The sequence below is a fragment of the Ascidia mentula genome, chromosome 8 (genome assembly GCF_947561715.1).
Source record: "Ascidia mentula chromosome 8, kaAscMent1.1, whole genome shotgun sequence".
In the NCBI taxonomy this organism is placed as follows: domain Eukaryota; kingdom Metazoa; phylum Chordata; class Ascidiacea; order Phlebobranchia; family Ascidiidae; genus Ascidia; species Ascidia mentula.
The window spans coordinates 13,683,117-13,709,022 of record NC_138573.1 but is presented as its reverse complement, the minus strand read 5'-3'; the positions used below and the strand labels follow the sequence as shown (position 1 = coordinate 13,709,022).

At 41.5% G+C, this 25,906-nt stretch overlaps 4 protein-coding genes across 4 annotated transcripts; 2 read left to right on the top strand and 2 right to left on the bottom strand.

The window, feature by feature from the left end:
- Positions 1 to 1,896: 1,896 nt before the first annotated feature.
- On the top strand, positions 1,897 to 4,738 carry LOC145912021 (uncharacterized). The gene is made up of 3 exons (XM_082999449.1): positions 1,897 to 1,961; positions 2,154 to 2,666; positions 3,203 to 4,738. Exons 1-3 carry the CDS (start codon positions 1,897 to 1,899, stop codon positions 4,371 to 4,373), a joined length of 1,749 nt encoding a protein of 582 aa, XP_082855575.1. The 3' UTR covers positions 4,374 to 4,738.
- Positions 4,739 to 10,004: 5,266 nt separating this feature from the next.
- LOC145912020 (uncharacterized) lies at positions 10,005 to 12,211 on the top strand. The gene is made up of 2 exons (XM_082999448.1): positions 10,005 to 10,726; positions 10,927 to 12,211. Exons 1-2 carry the CDS (start codon positions 10,005 to 10,007, stop codon positions 12,209 to 12,211), a joined length of 2,007 nt encoding a protein of 668 aa, XP_082855574.1.
- A 1,993-nt stretch (positions 12,212 to 14,204) lies between these two features.
- On the bottom strand, positions 14,205 to 17,061 carry LOC145912019 (uncharacterized). The gene is made up of 3 exons (XM_082999447.1): positions 16,979 to 17,061; positions 15,800 to 16,492; positions 14,205 to 15,684 (listed from the first exon to the last, which is right to left on the bottom strand). The coding sequence occupies exons 1-3, from the start codon at positions 17,059 to 17,061 to the stop codon at positions 14,205 to 14,207; spliced, it is 2,256 nt and encodes a 751-aa protein (XP_082855573.1).
- A 1,397-nt stretch (positions 17,062 to 18,458) lies between these two features.
- Positions 18,459 to 20,720, bottom strand: LOC145912018 (uncharacterized). The gene is made up of 2 exons (XM_082999446.1): positions 20,044 to 20,720; positions 18,459 to 19,923 (listed from the first exon to the last, which is right to left on the bottom strand). The coding sequence occupies exons 1-2, from the start codon at positions 20,718 to 20,720 to the stop codon at positions 18,459 to 18,461; spliced, it is 2,142 nt and encodes a 713-aa protein (XP_082855572.1).
- Positions 20,721 to 25,906: the final 5,186 nt, after the last annotated feature.

Below are 25,906 nucleotides of genomic sequence, written 5' to 3'. Positions count from 1 at the left end.
TTGCCTTCGCAAGTAGATTTTTTTTTTTTTGACCACACCGGGATTTGAACCCAGGATGTCCTGGGCACGAAACCCGATCAGGTTATATTCTTGGTATACGGGTCGGGCGCTTGGTTAATGCTGCCAACGTGGAAATGCGCAAAGCACGTATCTGTTGTGCCACCTAGAGGCCAACCGGTATAAATGCTTTGAAGAGGATACATTTTGCTTTCTGACCATAACACAGTAAAACGTTCTAACCATGACCCATATCTTTGTGGCAAACACCCTTTTGTTTCGAAATTGTGTTTCATGTAATGTTCTTCTCAAACAAAATGTATGAGTGGTAAATAAGATATTTTTGGTTTTATGTATGGAAAAGTCGCGAACGCCTCATCTTTCACTGATGTGCAAATACGCCAAGCAATATATAGCAAATTTGACCATGGCTTTAAATATGATCAGGGTTTCCAGCAATTCGGCACCTAAAATATGGACTACTGGAAAAGGAATGCGATTTACCCTTTAAAGATGCTGAATTAAAAAAAAGTTTGAACATGAAGACATTAGAAATAAGGTCAACAGAATGTTCTGAGACTTGAACATTAAAAATGAGGACAAATGTAAGAAATGGGGAGGGGGGCATCTATGATTATAATGGAAATCATCAAATAAACCCAATGCAGTTTTACTTACATTGTAGATTGTCTCGGGGCAACACCGTGCCCTACGTGTGACTAAGTTTATCTGCCTTTTGCGAAGTTTCAATGCAAATATGCTTCGAACGTTACGTAGAACTTGTGACGGCGATGGTTAGGAATAACCTTAATGGCCCCCTTTACTCGAAAACTTAATATGGCCGAACTATCACCCTTGCAACATTGCTGCTCCTTAGACGTCACGCGAATGCGTTAAACGCGCGAGTTGACATTTCGCATAAATGCCCAAGACGTATCCGGTGATAAGTCAACTACCAATTAATAAACATTTATGTACTTCCAGTGTGCACGCTACACAACACACGTAAGTATAGGACATGTGTTTAAACAAGATACGCACCGGGTGCTCGCACACATGCATGACGTCCGGTTGAAAAAGCAAAAACGGAATTGTCGTCCAAATCGTGCTGTCATGACGTGGATTTCTCGCCAGGCAGCTAAACATAGCAGCAGAGATTTCTGGGCTAAACCCATCAGAAAACGTCATCATCGTGGCGTGCCGTACAACCACCGTTCCAGATCGACAACACGGTTAGCGTGGCTTTGTGCACCGTTGCCAACAAATGCCACAATTCCATTTTGAAATGAAACTTTTTTTTGCATTCATTTCCGGGTTTTTGTGCGGAACATAGGTGACAAAGCTTAAATGCAAAGGATGCATTGCTACAGTATAGCTTAGTGGTACCAGAGGTGTTTGTAAACAGTTACGACTGCTTTGCATGCATGTTTATGTTTACCCTGGCGCCATGTCGCACAGTCTCAAGTTGTAATCATTGCCAAGAGTCCTAGTCGCCACTTGCCGCCTCGAGGCGAATTTAGGCTATAGATAAGAGTCGTAATTGGTTGTAGCGTGTGTTAGCGAAAGGCAACGTGATCTGCCAGGCGGTTTTATGTTGGAGAGATATATGCGGAGGGATGCGGTTTATTAACCATTCAGTCCGATGATTAGTCTCGGTCTAGCAGGCGTTAAGATTACGCCTAAAGCCAGTCGGTAGAAACTACATGTCTGTGATGATGGGTCAGCAGTTTTGTGATATCATCGCTGGTTGTTAGGTTCACAACAGTGCTATGCCAGGAATTATAGGAATACGTATGTGTTCTGTATCCGTTATGGTAATCTTTGAGCTCAACGGATGACTCAACGTTAATGTACCTTGTTGGGTTTTATAGATAGTTCCGATCGTCGCTATATCACGACATGTGCATATCTGTCGCTGCCACGGCGACTACTAACCATGCAGGCAAAGTTGAAGCTCTTGTTGGGTAAAGTACTTGGTAGTACGTATTTTCAGTGCGAAGCAAAATATTACAAACCAATGAGGTGAATCTTAAATTTTCTCTACGTTTGTGACAGGTTATAGTGGATAAGGCGTAAGTCATGTGGCACCATACAACGTTGATATTTGCTGCCCTGATAACGATTAGCCCTGCGCAATGTCACAATGAAACGTGCAGGTATATACCTGGAATACAACCGGAGTCCGAACAATGCTGTAGCGATGTGTACAAACAGTTTTTTCGCGAATGGGCGAGCGGTGAATATTACCTGACCTCATTCCTGGCCTCGCTGAAGGAATGGAACTGCACACAGTTTGAAGAGCAATGCAATGTCCGTACTTTTCAGTACAACGCATATACTCGTCTTGTTTACGACCGGTTTTGCGATAATCCTGCGCTTCTACAGAAGTGCACCGATGAGGTGGCGACCGTCGCTTTGGCGCAAAACAGCTCCCTGGCAAGAGACTGGAACAGTGTTGTGAATGGATTGGACGCCACAAAGTTAACAGATCAACAACTAGGCAGACCATGCATCCAGATTGCAATGTACGAAAGAGACTCAGGTGGATTTGCGCATTACCATGAGGTGATTCAGCCTTTCACGCCGTTCTGTTCCTTTGTTTGGTGCGGATTTGATGAGCGACTGGTGGAGCAGGGTCGAATATCAGTGTGGACGTGCTTACCGGATAGGTTAGTATTAATCATTAGTTGCTTATGAGACAGTTACGAAAAAACGGTTTACGGATCTAACAACAAATAAAATTGCATTGTCATCTATGTATATTTAAATGTCAACTCGTAAAATGACAAGTATTAGGCGCGGGCATGCTATCTTTACAACAACAACAACAAATGGGTAACGCGCATGGTATATGTGCGCGTCATCCACGTCCGGTGATGTCAGGCCCTATAGCAGTTTGTCAGTTTCTGCAATGACAAGATTTCCGCAAACTCGTGCGTCTGCATGTTTGCAACTTTTCGGTTGCGTTGCATGTGGAGAAGTCATCATTCAATATCCGAAAACAACAAATCAATTTCGTTCATTTAAAACCGTTCCTTGGGCGTGAGGATTTGCTCAGCCATATGCTATATTCAGTTAAAGATTCTTTAAAATCTTAATTACGAAAGCTAAATTTGGAAAAACAAATTGCACAGCAATCGACTTTGCAATTTAATCAGTTGTATTTTTTGCGCGTACTTTCTTCAATCAAATTCTTGTGTTTCAGTTGCCGATCAAGCATAGTGGCGATGATGGTGTTCAGTGTGATCCTGGCCATAGCCATTATTGTCGCCAACGCCACTGTCCTGTGCGCACTTGCCGTTTACCCGAATATTCGCCACAATCAGGCCATATACCGGTTCTCGTTGGCATTGGCGGACATTCTCGTTGGTTTGATCGTGTTTCCAACCTTCGTGAGCAGCTTGTACATGCAGTTTCACGGAGCACACGAACTGGGCGAATTGCGAAATGTCTCTAATAACATTGTTGTCAACGGAATGACAGTTCAGCAGCAATCGGCTGTACGAGATCCCAGCGGTCTGTTTTATAACCGCGTCCCCCGGTCGTACTTGGACGCGATCGGTTTTTTTACAGTCCTGTCACTGGTGGTGTCAATTTACACTTTGGTCGCCGCGGGAGTTGATCGCTGCATAGCACTCTCTCACCCGGCGCGGTATCAAAGGAAATCAGCAGTACCAGTAGCTTTAACTGCAAATATATGTATTTGGGTGATGGCCATTGTATTTGCAGTGCTACCGTACGGCGTTAAACCCCTTACCTACACACTAGTGGCATCCATATTGATATCGTCTTCAGGGTCAACAGTCCTTGTCCTGTACAGCATCGCCTTCATCATTCCGTTGGTCCTCATGTGGGCGGTCACCATTGCTTCCTACGTCATATCACGTAACTACGTCGTCACTTGGCGGCGCTACTCTCGAGGAGAGGAGGTAACAGATCATGATCGGGGTGCCAGCGAAAAGCAACTGGCGAGAACATTTGGAATTATGGTTGGCGTGTTTAGTTTGAGCCTTGTCCCCTCGCTAATCACTCTGATCTGTGGCATCGCCTTGGAAACCATATATTTTCACCGTCCGAACGAGCTTGTTCAAGAATCTGCTGTTGCGTACACTTCCACAGAAATAGTTGTTATCTTCATACTCATGTGCAACAGTCTATGGAACTGCTTCATCTACAGTGTACGGGACAGGGATTTTCGTATCGCTTGCAACGATATGTACGCCGCTGTGGGACAGAGGATAGGCTTGCGTTGCTGCAAACCTAAGCGAGATACAGAAGTTAACAACGGTAACGGCATTACAATGGCAACTGCCGCCGGTGTAAACGGTGGAACAAATGGTGTTACAACGACAGATGATGCTTCCACGGCAATTTAACAGGACTTTTCTGTTACATTCAGAATGCCGCACAGGTTACAAGTGGCCTACAATTTAGCGGTTCGATGAACTGTTACCAACTCTCTGTGCAAATAGCACACATTGTATGTTTGCTTGCACGATTACGTTATACATTGTTACCCTTTTTTGTAGGGCTTGGTAAAATTTGCATTTTGGGTAAAACAAGGCGTTTTTCGCACCCTGTTTAGTAATCTTTACCCACCATAAAATGGTATTGACGATGTCGTCCCCACCTTCTTAAATTCACGACTTTTTATGAAGAGTGATATTTACCAACTGTCAATGTTTCATGCTTATTGTTTCACGAATTTCTGAGGAAAAAGTAAATGTTTTGTGAGGATAGCGTGGGCAAACACAAATTTCAGGCAAAATTTTTTGCATCAATTATTTTCATAACATAAGTTTCATTGCTGGTTTGACTTTATTAAAGCTACAAAAGTCAGCTGCACCACAAAATACATTATGTCATGATAGTGGAGTTTTTGGGAAGCGTGAAAGTTAAAATATGAGAAAGCTGGAGCAAAAAAACACCTTAATAGCTATTATAACTTTACTCTTAGGAATAGAAAATGGCACAAAATTTAAGTTTTTAAGTTAAAAGACATTTCCAAGTTATTTTCATCTATTAGCAGGGTTTCCAGGAACTAAACCGAAATATTGTCGTAAGAACTTCGGGATAATAAATGTTCAGAATTACCACACCTATAACCACATATATTCACCAACTTTCATCAGAATATAATAATTTTCTCTTAAAAGTATCGTTATTTCATGTTAGCAACAGTGTTCTCTAATAATAATGTTCTCTGATTATTAACGCATTAATGTGGGTGATCTTGCAGCGTACCAATACCAATTGTTTTCCGGTCGGCTTGCTGCTGTGCTGAAGCTAAGTCTGCTTGCTAAAGTCCGTGGCAGACTGATTTATTAATGGAAACACACGTTTGCAATATGTCAGGCGGCGTGTAGTTTAAATTGTTCCAAGCGCGTTAGTGACTGAGCGAGTAATTTCTAGCGCGTGCCAATCGCTTGTTAAGTGACCGAGACTAGTTGGGTAGCCAAGTAAAAATGACAGAGAATAACAGCAAACATTGACAACGAAATTGACAGAGTAAAGTACGAACGGGTATTTCACAAGTTACAATAAAAAAAGTTCTGTCGTCGAACCGGATGCCAGAAGACAGTGCGAGTTTCTGCCAGAAAGCCTGACACTGTCTGCAGCCTTCCGTCCGTCTGTGTTCCGAATGTGTGAAGTATTAAGTAAGGAAACATGCGTGTTGCTACAATCTTTTACACTTTTTCAAGTGCTTGTGTTCCGATATAGTCAATAAAACGACGGTTGGAATAATATCTCAGAGCTCATGACACTTTCCTTTTATGGAAACGTTAGCCCGACGCCCTGAAAGAAAGTCGTGCTACTTTTTTACAACAGAATCGGCTTTGCACTGGATAAACGATTTGGTGCCCGTTTCAAATAAAAATCAAATTGTAAGTTGCAACAAAGTCAAGGGTTTTGTAATTGATACGATTAACAAAAATCGTTGCAAGCCTCGGTTAATGATAAAACACGACCACTTGAACCGCTCGATTCCCATCCTGTGCGTTTTGCTAATTTTCTGGTAATCTTGCATTATGCAGACGATATACATATGAGACAGAGAAAAGTTACCCCTAAATTGTCCGAAAACCCCAAAAAATAAAGTATTTTTTTTCGAAAATAAAGTAGGTCCTGGACTTCTGCCTAGTTGCTACCAGAACATCTGTTTTAATAATTTGTGCCGTTTTATTGATTGCATATAACCGTTTTTTTTTTTGAAAAAACGGTAAACAAATTATGTCCCTAACTTTACCACTATGGATAATTAATAACAATCGCTTTTGGAATAAGTAAGCTTGTGAACATGGTAAGTTTTTAGTCAACATTTGTTGAAAATTTAAAGTTAATTTGTAAAAATTTAAAAGTGTCGTCGTAATGGTGATGAGTTACTGCAAACGTTAAATGACTACGCAATTTCTTTCGTGCACGCATTTCCGCTGGCGAAGCCCACCAGCAGTGTGTACATATCGTATCACATGTTTACGTAAGAAACAGTCGGCAGCAAACTTTCTAAAGTCATAATGATATTTCTGGCATTCAACTTGCACATGCTACAATTGTATGGTTAACTTTTGTGCTTGTAAACGGCTGACAGAAAGTTGCTGGATTTCTAGTCTAACTGCATGCGATTTTCAGTGCGGTTATTAAACGTTCGTTGACTGGCTATAAAAAACTTGACTTAGTTCTGTTTATAACGTTTATTAAGTGAATCGTGTAGAAGGAATGGAATTAAAAATGATTAGTAAGATATAAGCTCACAAAGACTACCGACAGTGTATACACTGCATCGAACTATCAGGTCTCATCAGTATGAGTGACTGAGGACGATCTTTCCTGACAGGTCGAGAAAGTGTGCACTGTCGGTAGCTCAGTAATAGTTATCCTGGCTCTGTATACCCCACATTGTTTGCGGGGCAAAGTGCCGCCAACACTGGTTTCCAAGCAGTTGCTTGTTCATTGTATGTCCTACTGTAGTTTGTACCCAACGGCGACTGTTGTCGTATTGCAGTCGCAGTACCAGTGTACACTATTTAAAATACAACTATTTTATTTCATTTTATTTTCTCATTTCAGACTTTTGACATTTCAGTAGTACAACAGCAAATATGAGTTTGATTGTACAAAGTGCTTCCGTGCTTGTGTTGGTAATCGTAACAAACCTGGCCACCGGGGAGAGTGTTGACGTTACTGAACTTTTCCATCCATTTTCTGTGGACGAAACCTGCATCGACTGGCTACAGTTTCACCACCAAGAGCCAGCCGAACCCGCCTTCGCAGCCAACTGCTGCTCAGCACTCGCAACTACATTTCGGGCCCTGCATCGAGTTAAACTTCGTCACCTGTCCCAGTACCTGCGATACCTAAAGCTGGCCAACTGCACAGAATTTCAGGAGGAATGCGTTACTCGCCATTACCAGTACACCCCTTTCTCGACTCTCATGTACGACTTGTTCTGCGACACAACTGCTGTTGTGAACACCTGTTTTCCAGGTTTAAACAACACTTTCGCTTCCAATTTGGTCTCCTATATCCAATACCAGCTGATATCGGACCTTAGTTTAAACGCTAGTTGCGACTGCAACAAAACTGCTGCAGAAGCGGTCATTCAAGTAAAAACACAAAGCGGAGATTCCATCAGAGATCCATGCACACAAATGACGATGCTCCTGTCGGTGAACTCAAGTGATCGTTTTGAAATCGTCATTGGGGATGTCCCTTTCTGCGATATCGTGTGGTGCGCCTTCAACACCGATACCTTGCAACGATATCGCATCTCAGGGTGGACGTGCTTGCCGAACAGGTGAGACAACTTTTGAATGGTGTTTACAGTTGCCAAGGAAATAACCATTTAGGTAAACTGTAAACTACATTGTATTTCTAACATAAAGCTTCAATAATAATGTAGAATTTCGCAAAAAAACTGCAACTTAATCAACTCAATGGTTCTATCATTTATCTGTGTCTGATGTCACCAAAAAAAAACACAGTAAACCTGGTAGCCACAATTTTTCTGCAAACGTACAGTGCATATCTCATAGTTCCTTCACATATCGTCATAAATATCCCTTTTAGATGCAAGGCGGGAGCGGGAATTTTTCTGGCAATCTTTATTATCCTCTCCATCTGCATCACGTTTTCCAACATCAAAACAATCTTAGTGATAGAATCGGCGCCATCTTTGCGTCACAGCCAAACCTTATTCAAAGAGGGATTGGCGATTGGCGACTGCATGGTGGGGATGATTGTGTTGCCCACCATGTTCAATAGTTTTTACTTGCTCGTCCTGGGTGAGTTTGTGGTAAATACGAACACGTCATCGGCAGGAGGTCCCACCCTGGAGATGAGATCAGTTGTATCGCAGGAATACTTGAGCGGTGTTGGATTTTTCACCGCCTTGGCCATATTTCTTTCTCTTCATATGTTGACTCTGGCCGCCATTGACCGTTTAATTGCAGTCACATTTCCTTTCAAATACGACAAGGCTAGGGCCCTACGATTTGCCAAAAAAAGCGTCATCACCTGCTGGTTAGTGGCTTTAATTGCAGCCTCATTACCTCTTTATACGCCGACTTTAAAATACGCTAAACTCATAGCGGTGTATGTGTTAATTGATGGTCAGGCCTCACATTATTTGTATTTACTACTTCTCTGTCTACCTTTGCTATTTATGTGGGGTGCAACCTTGGCCACGTATATCGTTGTGGTGCGCAGCACCCGAAAAACGCAAAAAGTGCTTCAGCGCCCGCAGTCGCGTAACTTAGAACAGCGCCTTGCCAAAACTTTGACACTTATGGTTGCCACTTATACTGTCTGCATATTACCTGCAGCAGTCATAGTAGGTTTGGGTTTATCTGAACCTCCTATTGACCACAGAAAAGTGTTTATGCACAGGGACGCTCAATTCCTTTCCGTACTTCTTCTTTTAAGTAACAGTTTATGGAACCACTTCATATACAACATGAGAGACAAGGAGTACAGGAAATCAATCCGGGAAATTTTCCCTTTTCTAGCCTTTAGAAAGAGTTGCAATTGCAGCAAAAGGACGGAGCATAAAAGTTCGGCAGAAACACGAAGCGACAAATCTTCCCAAGTAAATCCCATTTCAATCAATATTTCTGGGTCGAGAGTGACCGATGAAACCCGTGCACCGGATATTACGGACGAAAACGATGTGGAACAACTTGATACAGGCTTGTTTACTGACTTTGGACGTAGCATTCGCACGTCCCGTTTTTTCCGTTCTGTCATGGTCAAAGTCGATCAACGAGTTCTTGAAATGTCAGTAACACAGGAAACTCAGATATAGCAAACCACCGACTTTGTGTTTTTGTTTTTTGTTTCAACCCGATGTTGCTTTTTCTTGTGTTTTAATGAAAAATAAATAAATTTGCACCCTATTTTAAAGCCTAATTAAAGTAAATCATGCGCAGCAGTATCCCATACAAATTAAATACAGTGGCTTTGTTCTGCAGTTTATATAAAAAATACACCAGTTTCCATATTAATTTCATGTCTTAAAAACATCCTTACTTGACAAAAACAGAAAACACGAAAGGCCATGGATTTGTTTTCAATTTTTAAAAAATATTAACCCCACCCACAAATAAATTTTAACTTTTTAATAAAAATTTAAATTGGGAATCAAAAGGAAATCTAAAACCGATTTCATAGAAGCAAAAACGTTTCAGCACGGATGTAACAATAATTAAAAACTGTTGACGTACGGGTTTTGCATCCGATTAATCCATTCTGCCATGACTCTTGGCATGAGAGTTTACCAGGAAGCTGTAGATACGACATGTGGATATTGAATAATCGCACGTCGCTTGGTCTGTGATGTGCGGCGAAAATAAACTGCTGGACTTAAAATTAGATACTGGGTGACTTACTGCAAACTGAACTTTTAATGTTCTACTGCAGTTAATTTTTGCAGTAGTTTTATACAAAACCACGGCCGATAAGTACAACTTTAGGTACTTACTGCAAAACGAACAGAGAGCTGAGCTGACATCATGGAAGTTATGCGGATAGGAATCATTGCGGCAATGTTTCTTGGCTTTTCCGTCGGGCACATTTCAAACGATGACATCGACATAAATTTTCTCAGACTTCTAGTAAGGCAAGAAACCTGCCAAGGTATTTTTAACGGAGAGCACATGACCAGGAGGCAGGAACTGGATTGCTGCGTGGAAATAAGCACGAGTTACAGACGTGACTGGGGCGACAGATCAACTTTCCTCAGTTCGCATTTGGCAACACTGAGTGTTTTAAAGTGCCCCGAATTCAAAGAGGAATGTAAGACGAGGTTTTACGCCTTTAACCATTTCTCCTCGCTCGTTTATGATCTCTATTGCCAGACGGAGAGTCTGGTTGAGTCGTGCTTTGATGAGATAACAACAACTTTAAATGAAAACCGTGTCAACACAACTAACAGGGTTGCAAAAACTCAGCTCTCCAAAAGTGCCGAGTTTTACCATTTAAATGCCTCAAGTTCGATTCCTATCAGCGTTAGGAATTGGATTGAAGCATCCAGCCAACTCCGTTCAGTAAATTTGAATATCGATGATGTAATTAAACCGTGCGTCCAGGTTTCCTTGTACGCAACAACAACCCACACTGAATTTCATGAACTACTGTATGTCGGTATTCCGTTTTGTGAGCTGGTGTGGTGCGGATTCGACGGGGAGACAGTACGAAGATACAACATAAGCCCATGGACATGCATTTCTACAAAGTAAGCAGTTTTTCTTCAAAATCTGTTTTCAAAATCTTTTATTGCAAGTTTGATCCATCAAAGTTATGTTAATGTTATTTTCGGGCTAACAATAGGAACAGAATATATCTTGCACTAAAATTAAATATTACATGAGGCCGTATACTATTACATACTTTGTATATCAATAAACCTAAAAACGTTCTTTGTTGTGTTACCAGGTGTAGAACCAACATAACCATAGTTCTTGTGGTGTGCACTATCTTCTCTATCCTCATCACCCTGGCCAACATCCAAGTAATAGCGGTCACCCTGTTGTACCCAGAACTCCACCACAGCCAAACCATATACAAGTTTTCATTGGCTGTTTCCGACCTCATAGTAGGGGTCATAGTCCTCCCAACAGTAATCGTCAGTCTCACAATATTGGCCATGTCTCCTCACGACGACGAAGAACATTTCCATGCTAGTGGCATAGATACATTTTACGACGAAAAAGCGGCCCTACATGACTACGAAGACCCCATTTCTAAAGAATATATCGATGCTGTGGGTTACTTTACTTGTGTGTCGTTGCTTGCTTCCTTGTACTCCATCTTGTTTGCTGCCGTAGACCGATTTATAGCAATGGCAAAACCAATGTACTACGACAAGGCCAAGGCCAACGTTTTAGCCAAACACAGCTGTATTTTTGTGTGGGTTGTATCTTTAATTGCAGCGTCCTTTCCCATCTACCTTGGTGACCAACTCTACTTTTACCAAGCTGTATCCGTGCTGGTGGTAGTTGGGGGCCGCAGTTCGTGGATTGTTTATATTCTAGCATTCTTTCTCCCTTTGATAATAACTTGGCTTCTCAGCATATCAACATTTCTCGTCACCAAGCGACAAACAAAGCGTCAACGCCTGATCACGAACACTTGCAATGCACGAAAGACGGAACGCCGTTTGGCACAAACTCTTAGTATCATGGTGGGAACTTTAACTGTCAGCGTTCTACCAGCAGCGATAACTTCATTGTTGAAAGACAACTTGTCTATCGCCGAAGACTTGGGCAGATTTATGATAATTAGGGACGCCCAACTAATCGGAGCACTGTGCTTGCTCAGTAACAGTCTGTGGAACTTCTTCATCTACAACGCTCGAAATGAGGCGTTTCGCGTGGCTGTGAAAAAACTGCGACGTGCTGTATTTGGAAAACTTGCCGTGTTGCCAGCGGTTGACAGAGCGCTTGATCTATTTGCACGAAAAAAGTCGATTACTTACGTCAACACCGGGTGGAGAAAAATGTCGTCCAGACGAGAATCGGAGTCGACATTGGGCAACAGCACAAGCAGCAGCTTCGGATACGAGTTCGATCACTCGAATACTCGACTCCAGTATTGTGAAACTGAAGAGTCGAGTGTGGAAAATAGAGATCATCCCCTTGCCTCGTTCCGCACCGCTGCACGCTCTGACACTTTCTTCGAGTCAGTCATGCGTAGAATTGACAAATTATCTATGAAGTGAAAATGTATCAGTGCAATGATTTTGATTGCTTCTTTCCTTCTTTATCGATATACTTTTTGATTTTTCTACGTGGGGCCATTGACATTATGTAATACATCTTGCCTTATCTATGACCTCTAGTTGTTTAAGTTGTTAGTTGCGTTTATGAAAAGAAACACCGATTGCATTCATACAAAATACTTTTTCCATTTATACGCCGTGGATGACGCTCCATATTGTAACTGCGAGTGACAATATTTCTTAGGAGGCAATAATTACAAACCTATTTTTGTACTCATATAGTGTCCAAGTCCTTTAAAAACTGAAAGGAATTTCTACACAATTTGGTGTAATTCTTTAATGTTATGAGAAAAGTCATTGCTGTAAAGAGTTCATCAAACAATTTTTATTCCCACATCTAAAAGTCACAAGTGAAAACCGTTTAGTATGCAAATATAAAAAAACAAAAATTCGCAGAACTGCAGAAGGACAGATATAGAGTTACAGTAAATTTGGTGACCAACATAATAACCCGAGTTTGTAAGTCCGTTTAGACTGTTTAACATGATTCGTATCATGAGAAACTGAATCAGCAAGCTGTATATTTACAGTGCGTGTACTGAATAATCGCACGCCGTACCGCCCAGAAGTGTTAAAAAATCAGTTTGTTGCTAAAATTAAACATGCTGCAACAATTTTACATGAATAATTTACTGCAGTAACACTATATATTGCTCGTGCAGTTTGCATTCAATAATTGCAATTTCGTTACCAAAATGTGTAAAGTTTTGATATTGCAGTGTTTTTTTTATATGTTTAACAATCTGTCCTTCTGGCACAATTAAACGTAACATTTATTGAGCGACGTTTCTTGCGGTAGAACTATAACGCCAACTTGCGGCGCGGTGGTGCTTCCGTGTCCCCACACTAACCTTAGTCACAACCGATTGCCATGGAAGTAGTGGAACCAAAAGGACCGCCTTATTCGATTCCTAGTAAAAAGGAAACAGTGCGTGAATTTAACGATGCTTTACAAGAACTTGTTGTAATTTTTCGTGTTTCTCGCGTTCTTTAATTATATCACGTGATTTTCCAAACGGTGATAGCGATCCTATTTTTCGTGTTTGTACGGTTTTTGATGCTTGGTTGTGTGCTGCACTATTACCCCGAGGAAGTCTATTTTAATAGCATGTGAAACGTCGGCAGATAAAAGTTACGTGTTATTGTGCCAGAAGGACAAAATATTAAAACATAATATGTCTGGCAGCAACAAAAACGTATTACGAAATTCCTGTTGCTGCCAGGCATATTGCAATTTACAATGTTCTTCTCTTCTGCACTGCACTGCACTTCATAAAATATACGTTCTGTATTTATAGACGTTTCGTCTGCAATGCGGCGAGATCAGGTATTGCGCAATTTCAAAGTGAATTACCTCAAAACACGCAGGGGCACAAAAAGAAAAAAGGACAGGTTGACACCGCTTGTCAAATCACGTGCTAGAGGCAAAAACACCAAACACTGCAGGAGGCGCTAAAGTTACAACAAATTGTTATAAACTGCCGGAAAGAAAACACATTGTTCTTTGTCGTTGACGCATCCACTATGTTTGTGAATGTGAAGCGATTCAAGAAAGAGCCGCTTGGTGTGGTCCAACTCCTTTTCCAGAACTTGGGCTTTATCGAAGGCAACTTCGTGTCGCAATGTCACCGCATGCTTTGCCAACGCAGTCTTGGTGGCATCTTCCGATGCGACATCACTTTCAGCCGCGTCATAAAGTCCCTTCCGGTTTCGCCGATGAAAATACGCCGATCAATTAGTGTCAAATCGGTTATGGATACGCTATACCGTATAAACCACAACTATAAGTTTTGGAACTTCCTGTTTCGTTATAGAAAGGTCAATAGTGGCGCAACACGAACCAAAAGCAATAGAAGCGATTTCATGAACACTCTAAGTCGTGAATTGCAGGTTTTTTGAACATATTTTGCAAATGGTCAAAACAGGCAATGCTTTACACCGACACTGTTATGTTTTTTTCTGCTGTCGGCGAAAAGACCTCTTCGTCAATGTTATCCATAACCGATTCGACAAGGTGATCTGCGTGCGCGTCGATCACAAACGAACGGAAGATGGAGGTGTCACGTGCCAGCTCCACTTCTCTTCCCTTCTTCTTTCTCTTCTTATCCTCCGAAAGCAAGTCCGTCCCTCTCGTGTTTGAACAGATAGTCTTTGGTGCCATAATGGAGCTCTTAGCTCCAGATGAAAAAACCGAATTTTCACCGTTGCTGTCCAATTTGCCACTAGAAAAGGCTTGAGACATAGCTGTAGTCGGCTCCGAAGAAGAGCTATTTTTATGATCCCCCGTGAGGCCGGTAACCGTGGGGAAAGACGACAGGCGTCTTTGTCCGTGATAGGCAACCCTCCGGCAACACAGACCGATGGTGTCGCTACATCGGAGGAAGCCTGATTTCTTGGCGAGTTCTTTGATAATTTTGCGAACCGCTTTGCGAAAATCCACGTTGCGGCCGTTATAAATAAAAAAATTCCACAAGCTGTTGCATGCTAAGAGCAGAAACGAGACGAAATTGACCGATACTACAATTTTCATAACGTCTGGCACGAATACACGTGGTTGAGAGGTGTGGGTTGTTGAAATAAATGAGGTTGTCAGTAGCATGACCAGCGCTGATAAAACGCTCATCGTGAAGGCGCCAACCATGAGAACAAGCGTGCGGGCGAGTCTGTTTTCAATCGAACGATTTTTGCCAGAGGAAGATGCCTGTGTTATGTTGCGCCGTATCTTGCCATATTGTCGCGCGTAAATGTAAGTTGCAATACAGACACCCCACATAACAAACAAGGGTATGTATATGAGGACAGCGTAGAGGATATTGGCCTCGCGGCCTGCCAAAGAAGTGAAAAACGATGCTATCAATACGTAGCTGAGAGATGGTACGAAAATGGCTGAAACAGCGAAGGTTATGGCAACAAACCAAACAAGCAAAGACAATCGGATGGCAAGCCTTCGTGCTTTGTCTTTGCGATAGCTCAAAGGCTTGCGCACAGCCATTAACCGATCAGAACCAGCTGCGGTGAGGGTAAATATTGACACTGTTAGTGAGGAGATCGTGAAAAACCCGACGAAATTGAGATAACTTTCGGAGTATCGCAAAACTTTGTGGTAGGGAACAGCTGATAATAGCTGAGCAAATTCCTCTGTACTTGGCGTCCCATTGATGTAGGAGGGCAATTCAGAGTCGTATGGTTTCAGAGGAGTGTGTGTTGCCATCCAAAGACTGACTATGAAAGTGGGAAAGACGATGATTCCGACCAGGAGGTCAGCTACAGCCAGGGAGATTTTGTAAATTCCTTGACTGTGGCGTATTTCGCGGTTGGCGAAGAACACGCCAATAACTGTGATGTTGACCACGATGGTCATGAGGCCGAGGATCGCACACACGACATCAATTATCACCAGGTTCAATTTACACCTGGAAAGAAAATTTGCATTGGTTAAATAGGGATGCGTATTGAGCTGGAAGTGCATGTACAGAAAACACATAAACAGATATAAACAAATAACGTAGTTTAACAACTGTGTCTCACCATAGGTTAGAAATAGTCCAAGGAGAAATTGTTTCTCTTTCTAAAGAATCGGCGTCGAATCCTCCCCAAAATAGACCGCAGGTTGGAATCTCGGCCGATTTGATTTCTTGGTATTTTGTCTTGTCGCCTGTTTCGTACAAAGCAACTTGAAGGCAAGTGTCCTTTAAATCATCGATAGTAAACTTAATCTTCTTCAGTCGGTTTGTGAGGAGCATCCAATTGTCCTCTTTCGAATTGGCGCTGGAATTCACTTCATTGCTTCTTTGGCTTCCTGAATTTGCCCTGCGCTCGACTGCTGCACTCACTTTTTCGTAGCAATTGCTCACCAGCTGTTCATGGTTGCAAAAGTGGTCGTAAACGTTGCTGCCGAAGCTATTGTAAGCGAAAGTTCGACGGTTGCATTCCTCAGCAAACTGCGGACACTTCCAGTCTTTCAGGGTGCGAAGATACCGCGTTAAGTACGCTCGCTTCATTACCCAGTTCAGCTCGTACAATTTTACGGTCTCGTTGCAGCAATCCAACTCGCGTATTCTGCTTCCCAAGTAAAGCCCAGGCACAAAAATACATGGAATTGTTTCATTGTTGCCCAAGGCGACATTTTCGGTTGTAGTTTCGGATAGACCTTGCGAGCCGCCTGTCACCGCAATGACAAACACTAAAATACACACACGCCACATCTTGTCAAAGGTTTTTCTGCAAATACACGAACAAATACGGCTAACCTAATGCACAAATTGGCTTGTCGAAAATTGTATATGCTCAATACTCCATTTGTGATTTCATTGTGCCTGTTGCTTCGCACACGTTTGATGAGTCTTATGATGACTTCCGGTTTCGTTTCATGCCTATGGGTTACTGCCGGTCTCGCGCTTAACATCCATGCAGGATATTGGATTGTTCGCAGCGCATGTTTGACGACACTAATGCATGGATGTTAAGCGCGAGACCGACAGTAACCCATAATCATGAAACGTCCACTAGCGGAACAGTTGTAATTCCCTACGTCCCTGGCCTTACCGTAACATTGCGAAGATTGACGTCAGATTACGGCATAATACTCTGTACTAAGCACCATACAACGCTTGGCAATCTAATATCACGACCTATTGCTACGGAGGCTTCCTATAGCCAAAGTGAAGGGTCTATTTAATGCCATGCAAGGATTGCAATGGTACATACTTCGGCGAAACCGGAAGGGCCTTTATGACGCGACTGAAAGTGATGTCGTATCCAAAGATATCCAAAGAAGCATGCGGTGACATTGCGACACGAAGTTGCATTCGATAAAGCCAAAGTTCTGGAAAAGGAGTTGGACCACACCAAGCGGCTCTTTCTTAAGTCGCTTCACATTCACAAAAATAGTGGTTGCGTCAACGACAAAGAACAATGCGTTTTCTTTCCGGCAGTTTATAACAATTTGTTGTAACTGTTGCGCCTCCTGCGGTGTGTGGTGTTTTTGCCTCTAGCACGTGATTTGACAAGCGGTGTCAACGTGTCCTTTTTTCTTTTTGTGCCCTTGCATGTTTTGAGGTAGTTCACTTTGAAATTGCGCAATACCTGATGAAGTCTCGCCGCATTGCAGACGAAACGTCGAATAAGTACAGCACGTATATTTTATACCAGAAGAGCAGTACATTTTAAATACCAACAAAATATTTACGAAAATAATCACTTTATTTATAAATTAAATTTCTAGTACACCAAAAGATCTCCACCAATCACACGCCCAAGTTGACAATATTTTGAGCAATCAAAGCAAGTATTCCTTACGAAATCTCTTTAGTGTGGTGCGAATATTTCCAGTGCCGGTTGTGCAATGTTATGTTGTTAGTACATCAGGCGTTATGATGTGCGTCATCATGCAAATTCGTGTAATGACAAACGACTTCACATTTATCACACAGTAGTTGCTACGCAACCAGACTTCAGGCTGTGGTCTCCCTAATTGGATTTTCCTGTGCAAAACAAGTAGATTGCCACGTTGCGGCAATTAGGCAGTTTTAATTAGTCCTGGTGGCACAGTGTTAATATTTTGCCAGGCGTACAGAATTTTCGTGATGTAAGTCATCACGAAGCAAATGTCATGAGGGAAACGCTTTAAGTGGTGGAAACCAAATGCTTGGTGTTTGTAAATATTTTGTATAATCATACTCAAAGATCAAAAAATGCCTTTTGATGTCCATTGTTATATTCCTATACTGGATCAGATATTATAAATAAATTCTCCAAATCCAGTTACAACAACAGTAAACAGTACAATTAACAAGAAAATTTTAAACCTAAAATCGTCATATTCCTCGATATTCGTGAAACGTATGCAACAACGCAGTTAATATTTCATGCAATGGCATGATTGGCAGGACGTATGCAACAAATAGTAAATTCTGCAGTCTATACAGTGGTAAGCAAATGAAAACTTTTAGATCATTCCTTTAAAACAACAAATAAATCAATTTGCCACGGTCGTAACACTATATACCCTATAAACCACAACTATAAGTTTTGGAACTTCCTGTTTAGTTATAGAAAGGTCAGTAGTGGCGCAACACGAACCAAAAGCACTAGAAGCGATTTCATGAACACTCTAAGTCGTGAATTGCAGGTTTTTTGAACATATTTTGCAAATGGTCAAAACAGGCAATGCTTTACACCGACACTGTTATGTTTTTTTTGCTGTCGGCGAAAAGACCTCTTCGTCAATGTTATCCATAACCGATTCGAAAAGGTGATCTGCGTGCGCGTCGATCACAAACGAACGGAAGATGGAGGTGTCACGTGCCAGCTCCTCTTCTCTTCCCTTCTTCTTTCTCTTCTTATCCTCCGGAAGCAAGTCCGTCCCTCTCGTGTTTGAACAGATAGTCTTTGGTGCCATAACGGAGCTCTTTGCTCCGGATGAAAAAACCGAATTTTCACCATTGCTGTCCAATTTGTTTCTGGAAAAGGCTTGAGACATAGCTGTTGTCGGCTCCGACGAAGAGCTCTTTTTACGATCTGCGTAGAGCCCGGTAACTGTGGGGAACGACGACAAGCGTCTTCGTCCATGGTAGGCAACCCTCCGGCAACACAGACCGATTGTGTCGCTACATCGGAGGAAGCCTGATTTCTTGGCGAGTTTTCTGGTAATTTTGCGAACCGCTTTGCGAAACTCCACGTTGCGGCCGTTGTAAATAAAAAAATTCCACAAGCTGTTGCATGCTAAGAGCAGAAACGAGACGAAATTGACCGATACTACAATTTTCATAACGTCTGGCTCGAATACACGTGGTTGAGAGGTGTGGGTTGTTGAAATAAATGAGGTTGTCAGTAGCATGACCAGCGCTGAAAAAACGCTCATCGTGAAGGCGCCAACCATGAGAACAAGCGTGCGGGCGAGTCTGTTTTCAATCGAACGAATTTTGCCAGTGGAAGATGCCTTTGTTAAATTGCGCCGTATCTTGCCGTGTTGTCGCGTGTAAATGTAAGTTGCAATACAGACACCCCACATAACAAACAAGGGTATGTATATGAGGACAGCGTAGAGGATATTGGCCTCGCGGCCTGCCAAAGAAGTGAAAAACGATGCTATCAATACGTAGCTGAGAGATGGTACGAAAATGGCTGAAACAGCGAAGGTTATGGCAATAAACCAAACAAGCAAAGACAATCGGATGGCTAGCCTTCGTGCTTTGTCTTTGCGATAGCTCAAAGGCTTGCGCACAGCCACTAACCGATCAGAACCAGCTACAGTGAGGGTAAATATTGACACTGTTAGTGAGGAGATCGTGAAAAACCCGACGAAATTGAGATAACTTTCGGAGTATCGCAAAACTTTGTGGTAGGGAACAGCTGATAATAGCTGAGCAAATTCCTCTGTACTTGGCGTTCCATTGATGTACGAAGGCAATTCAGAGTCGTATGGCTCCAGAGGAGTGTGTGTTGCCATCCAAAGACTGACTATGAAAGTGGGAAAGACGATGATTCCGACCAGGAGGTCGGCTACAGCCAGGGAGATTTTGTAAATTCCCTGACTGTGGCGTATTTCGCGGTTGGCGACGAACACGCCAATAACTGTGATGTTGACCACGCTGATGATGAGGCCGAGGATCGCACACACGACATCTATTATCACCAGGTTCAATTTACACCTGGAAAGAAAATTTTAGCATTGGTTAAATAGACATGCGCAGCATTGAGCTGGAAGTGCATGTACAGAAAACATATAAACAGATATAAACAAATAACGTAGTTTAACAACTGTGTCTCACCATAGATTAGATATAGTCCAAGGAGATATTGTTTCTCTTTCTAAAGAATCGGCGTCGAATCCTCCCCAAAATAGACCGCAGGTTGGAATCTCGGCAGACTTGATTTCTTGGTATTTTGTCTTGTCGCCTGTTTCGTACAAAGCAACTTGAAGGCAAGTGTCCTTTAAATCATCGATAGTAAACTTAATCTTCTTCAGTCGGTTTGTAAGGAGCATCCAATTGTCCTCTTTCGAATTGGCGTTGGAATTCACTTCATTACTTCTTTGGCTTCCTGAATTTTCCCTACGCTCGACTGCTGCACTCACTTTTTCGTAGCAATTGCTCATCAGCTGTTCATGGTTGCAAAAGTGGTCGTAAACGTTGCTGCCGAAGCTATTGTAAGCGAAAGTTCGACGGTTGCATTCCTCAGCAAACTGCGGGCACTTCCAGTCTTTCAGGGTGCGAAGATACCGCGTCAAGTACGCTCGCTTCATTATCCAGTTCAGCTCGTACAATTCAACGGTCTCGTTGCAGCAATCCAACTCGCGTATTCGGCTTCCCAAGTAAAGCCCAGGCACATAAATACATGGAATTGTTTCATTTTTGCCCAAGTCGACATTTTCGGTTGTAGGTTCGGATAGACCTTGCGAGCCGCCTGTCGCCGCAATGACAAACACCAAAATACACAGAAGCCACATTTTGTCAAAGGTTTTTCTGCAAATACACGAACAAATACGGCTAACCTAAATGCACAAATTGTCTTGTCGAAAATTGTTTGCTCAAAACTTCACTTGTGATTTGTTGTATCTGTTGCTTCGCACACGTTAATATAAAACCTTACCGCAGAATGACTCACGAGCAAGTTTTGTCACGAAGTCCCTGCAACTCACACTCCACGCACTTATATGCAGATGAAGCTCGTACGTTTCTGCGACCCCACAATTAAATAGAAACGAATCGGTTTTTGAGTCATAACCGCATGTTATAGTTCAGAAACTTTTCTGTCAACCGCAAACCAAACACGATCGCTGTATCGCTGACATTAATGGAACGACCACATTCGGCGCATGTGAAAATTATGTAACTTTAGGCATCGTGAGATTGCTAATGTGTTATGAAGTAAGTTTCTTTGGGGAAGAATCGGAAGTGAAATTGATGTCAACAACTTGTGATGAGTCTATTGGCTTCTAAATTTATCGTATTAGTCATTTTTCTAAATTTATCCGGTTCATTTGCGTGCTGCAACTGCTATTTCGGGTTGGCATGAACAACGAAACCGTTTTGGTTTGTGAAGATTTCGCGCCTTCCTGTCTAAATTCAGTTAATCCATGCACTGACATCACACAGAACATATGGAAAATAAACAATTACTGTTTTTGCATAAACCATATCGTTCAACGTCTTTCGACATTCCACTTTGATTGATCGTGATTACGACCAGACGCCTCAAATTTCCGTCGAGAAAACGTGACTAAGTAGTGAAGTTCGAGGCTATATCTTCACTAAGCTTTATCCTATGTGACAGTGTCCTATTTTTTACATTGTAATTCTCCACTTTACTCACATAGAAGCTTATGATATTTTTGGTCATGGGTCGGCAGCCCATGTTGCCGGAGTTTTACTCAACGTTTTGGCTTCACGAAGATGGCAGGAATATTTATAAAATGCATGTCACGTAAATAAATTATACACATTTAAAACCAATCGACTGTTCCTGGACGTTTTGCAAGTTTACTAAAAACTTGACGCTTTATCAAGCTGACTATAGTGATGCTTCCTCGGTTGCTGCACGTGAACTTATGCAAAACGGCTTTGTGAGGCCTAAATAATGCAACCCATCTACGCCTTTACATTCGTAAAATACCCTCGCATTTCGTGGAGATCAAAAGTTCCCCACATTCTTGCTAATCGAATTTCAGTCTGCCTGAACTGCTAACAAGAATACCCTTTTTTATATCACGAAATTCTGCATCAGTTCGCAAATCCCCTCTACCGACCCGACAGCTACAACAAAAAAGCTGCCTCGTCCAGTTTAAAAAGGCCATCTTTGTGGTTCAACAAAAGGTTGTAATTACGGGTCTACCACGAGCAATCCGCAATTACGCTCGAGCAAATTGCTAATGCGTCATTTTTATTAGGTGTGTGGAGTATTATTTTATACTTCATAACTCACATTTAATGCAAGGTGATAAATACGTCCCTCTACGCAAACTTGTTTCTTGGAGTATAATTTCATATAATCTTGACAAGTGTCGGAATCAAAAGATCTGCTTCAAGAAACCTTCTAGCGTGCGAGTCGTTAAAATATTTCATATCTGCAATCTATGTGACGACTATCGTTTATCCTGTTTCGTTTATTTTCGGTGCACAAAATAATAAAAATTATTGACTCATAGGTTTTCATGCCCTTGATGTCACGGTTCGGTTGATCATGATGCAGTTGATAAGTTCGAGCAAAATAGCTGTTTCGTATCGCTCTGTGGTATTGTGATTTCTAATTATCTCGACTTTTTCATTGTTGCATTAGCCCACGTACACTAAACCAAGCAACACGCCTATTAGTGCGAATTTCTTATTCGTTCTGTCGCTCACGCAATGAGCACTATTTTTTGTTTAATCCGCTCTGCCGCTTTCTTTTTGTGATGAGGGGTTTTCCAAAAACGTCGATAGAAGACAGATACATGCTCGATAATAACAAAGGAAGTAGTACCCAGCTGTTTTATCATCACATTAAAAAGGAAACAGTTCAATTTCAACAACCGGTGCGTGTGCTTCAGTGTAAATGAAATGAACGAAAGCAAACGGTTGCGTTTCGGTAATTACATTTTAAAACTGATACTGTGAACAATATGTTGAGAAATATTATCTGTCATTCTGTCGTCCGAACGTTTCCGCTGCGTAACGGGACATATGATGCTGTTCTGACCGTATGGCAGCGTTTTTCCCAAACAACTGCCCGGCTGTAGCGGCAAGTTTTGAGTACATTTTTGTTTACCTGCGAAAACAACACAAAAACTATAGAATACGAGTTTCTTCAGTTTATCAACAACAAAAATGTGTCGATCATCAATTTCCAGATAGATATAACGGAAAGGTCGCATCACCTCTCTGGAAGAAGGGAGGAGTTGCATCAGTGTCAAAAAGGGAAGAGTTTCCTCCTGGTCAGCGCAAATTTACTTGCCTTGAAACATGCAACCGAAAAGGGTAACGATCTGTAGCGTAATGCTGTGTAAAGGGAAGCTGTCGAAGAGGAAAACAAAGCGGAAACCGCGCCCATTGTTCCTGAAAGGCTTTCCACGAGATCGAATCAGAAGCAGAACTTGCGCTCCGAGGGAAGCAGACCGTGCAGAATTGTAAAACGTAGATAAAATTTTATTGAAACAATAAATGTTGCGTTTCAAGAAAGCATGTTCCAGTAAAGATAATATTCTAATGCAGGGCTGACAAGAAAAGCAGATCAATGGAAATAGAACAATCTAATTCGATTTGGTGGTCCGAGGAACTAAAGACAAACGACTTCGATTCATCACAGTCTATATACGACAAGTGGAGCTCTGTGTATGATGAGGAAGCCGCGAACAACTTATGCATCGGAGACCTGCCAAAAATTGCAGCTAAACTTTGTGTAAAATATGTTGGGAAGAGTGAAGAAACAGTTGTCCTGGACGTTGGTGCCGGTAAGTTTTTATCGTATTATTTTGAGGTTTCGTGTTTAGTGTTTCTATGTGTAGAACAGGGTCAAATAAAATCGCCTGTTTAAATCACTTTAATTGTGTTGGTTTTCATGTTGTTCAAAATGCGTACAAGACTACTTAAAAGCTTTGATTATTAGTATCACACTTAAATGCAAAGCTACACATTGTATTTCTCTGCTTCTAAGATTTAGTATTCTATACTAAAAATGAAAAGTTGGTTAAACACTGTAATTTGGCAATGCATACATATTATGACAAGGTACCGGTGGAGTTGCCTACAATTTACGTAAAACTGTGGATTTTGACGGAGAAATAGATATCTTGGATGCCAACATAAACATGCTTTACGTTGCAAGCAGAAGAAAACTAAATTTGAGGTATAAACACTTGAAAACATTTTTTCGGGATTATATGGTTCGCAGAAACTACAATATGTTTAGAAATATTGTCTGTCATTCTATCGTCGGGACGTTTCCGCTGCGTAACATGACATACGATGCTGTTCTGGCGGTAGGAGCGTTTTTACCGAACAACTGTCCGGCTTCGGCTGTTGAGGTTAGTTTTGGGTCAAACTTTGTTTACATGTGACAATGAGAGTAAAAAACATGTTTGACAATTAAGAAGATAATACGGAGTATTAACACAAACACATGGGAATTTTGTTGAAATTTATTTAATGGGAGGTTTTCACATTTACCGCCTTTACATGTAACATTCCTGTCCAAAGTTGTAACATAATGTCGTCCATCATCCAATCAGTGTTTAATATTTTATTTGTTACTCATTAACATGGTGTTTGATATCTATCCTTGAAAGTTTTGCGTGAATTTGGAATCTGTTACGTGTATTTCAGGCCATGCTGGATGTCACCAAACCAAGTGGCTATGTCATTTTCAGCATAAGACCAACAAGATGCAAGAAGCACGATGAACTTTTAAGGAAAGCTGTGGAAGATCTTTTAAATTCCGAAAGAATGAAATTGGTTGAAAAATGTCCAACAAGTCTAATGTATTATTTGGGGGAAGCCAATTTCTATGTTTACCAAAAGATGTAGCTTTGATGAAAAGTTTCGCGTAAAGTATCAAAGCAAAATACCGGTAAATGAATTGCAAGGACAAAGCAGCCACTAGCTTTGTCGATAATACGTAATGAATTACGCGAATTACAACATATACCTCACAACATTGGTGGTAGAATGCGTGAGGTGCGACGATTGTTCGAGAGGCATTATTTTTGCGACTAAGCTTTTAGAGACTTTTGTGTAACTATAGTCGGAGATATTCTGTTTGAAATGTCGACTTAGAACTAGTGATATCTTGTTTTGAAAATTTGCCTGCATTTTGTCTGAAATTGAACCAGTAGCCTGATCTGTCGTTTGTTATTTTTGCGTTAGTGGATTTTCCAACGCTTGCATTTTTACCTGCTTGAGCTAATCCGTTTCATTGCTCTTTTTTTTCTGTCTCGCTAACATTGTATTCTGATTTTGGATTTGTAAACACGTGTTCATGCAAAATTAAGAAATCAACTTTGTTTAGTCGCTTTTTTGTTGATGCTAATTTGTGTACATTTCATTGCTCTCCAATCTGATAAATGCGCTGGAACAAAATAAGTTGTGACGGAATATTTCCACAAGACGAAAGGCTTTTTAAAAATAATAAACGTTCTACAAACGGAGGAAGAAAAACACATATTTTACACAAACACGCTCTCCGTGCATAAATGTATAGTTCAACAGGATATTGCATTTTAATGCTATTAATTTCATAAATTAATGACTTGCATGCAAATGACTTGCAACGCTTGAAATTGACGGAACCCTTGGACTGATTCCCGGTACATTATGGTTCCACGGAACGCAGGTTGAAGAGATGTGTTTTAAATAACATCCGTGTGGGTGGTGCTGAATACTATCCGTTTGACTGAGCTAGAAGTCTATTTTAAATAACATCCATATATTGAGCGAGAGGACAGTGCGTCTTGGTCCAAAATTGTTTGAGAACTTCCAAATCTTCAAATCAGGGCATGACTCTTCTATATGCCTTCACCGCGCTCAGGCTTGCAGCAAATCGCTTGTTGGCAGTTGCCAGTTACTGTGAGCATGCTGCTGCGTCTGAACTACGTCGCACATTTTTGGTAGCGTCTGCTCGATTGCGTTCACAACGGTTTAAACTTTGATCACCTGTATCTCT

Coding starts and splice junctions, on each gene's coding strand:
- LOC145912019 (XM_082999447.1), bottom strand. CDS start 17,061: ATGTCACCGCATGCTTCTTTGGATATCTTTGGATACGACATCACTTTC. Junction 16,493..16,978: donor GCCCTTCCGGTTTCGCCGAA/GTATGTACCATT, acceptor GTGTATTTGCAG/AAAAACCTTTGACAAGATGT. Junction 15,685..15,799: donor TGGACTATTTCTAACCTATG/GTGAGACACAGT, acceptor TTTTCTTTCCAG/GTGTAAATTGAACCTGGTGA.
- LOC145912020 (XM_082999448.1), top strand. CDS start 10,005: ATGGAAGTTATGCGGATAGGAATCATTGCGGCAATGTTTCTTGGCTTT. Junction 10,727..10,926: donor TGGACATGCATTTCTACAAA/GTAAGCAGTTTT, acceptor TTGTGTTACCAG/GTGTAGAACCAACATAACCA.
- LOC145912021 (XM_082999449.1), top strand. CDS start 1,897: ATGTGCATATCTGTCGCTGCCACGGCGACTACTAACCATGCAGGCAAA. Junction 1,962..2,153: donor AAAGTTGAAGCTCTTGTTGG/GTAAAGTACTTG, acceptor TGAAACGTGCAG/GTATATACCTGGAATACAAC. Junction 2,667..3,202: donor TGGACGTGCTTACCGGATAG/GTTAGTATTAAT, acceptor CTTGTGTTTCAG/TTGCCGATCAAGCATAGTGG.
- LOC145912018 (XM_082999446.1), bottom strand. CDS start 20,720: ATGTGGCTTCTGTGTATTTTGGTGTTTGTCATTGCGGCGACAGGCGGC. Junction 19,924..20,043: donor TGGACTATATCTAATCTATG/GTGAGACACAGT, acceptor TTTTCTTTCCAG/GTGTAAATTGAACCTGGTGA.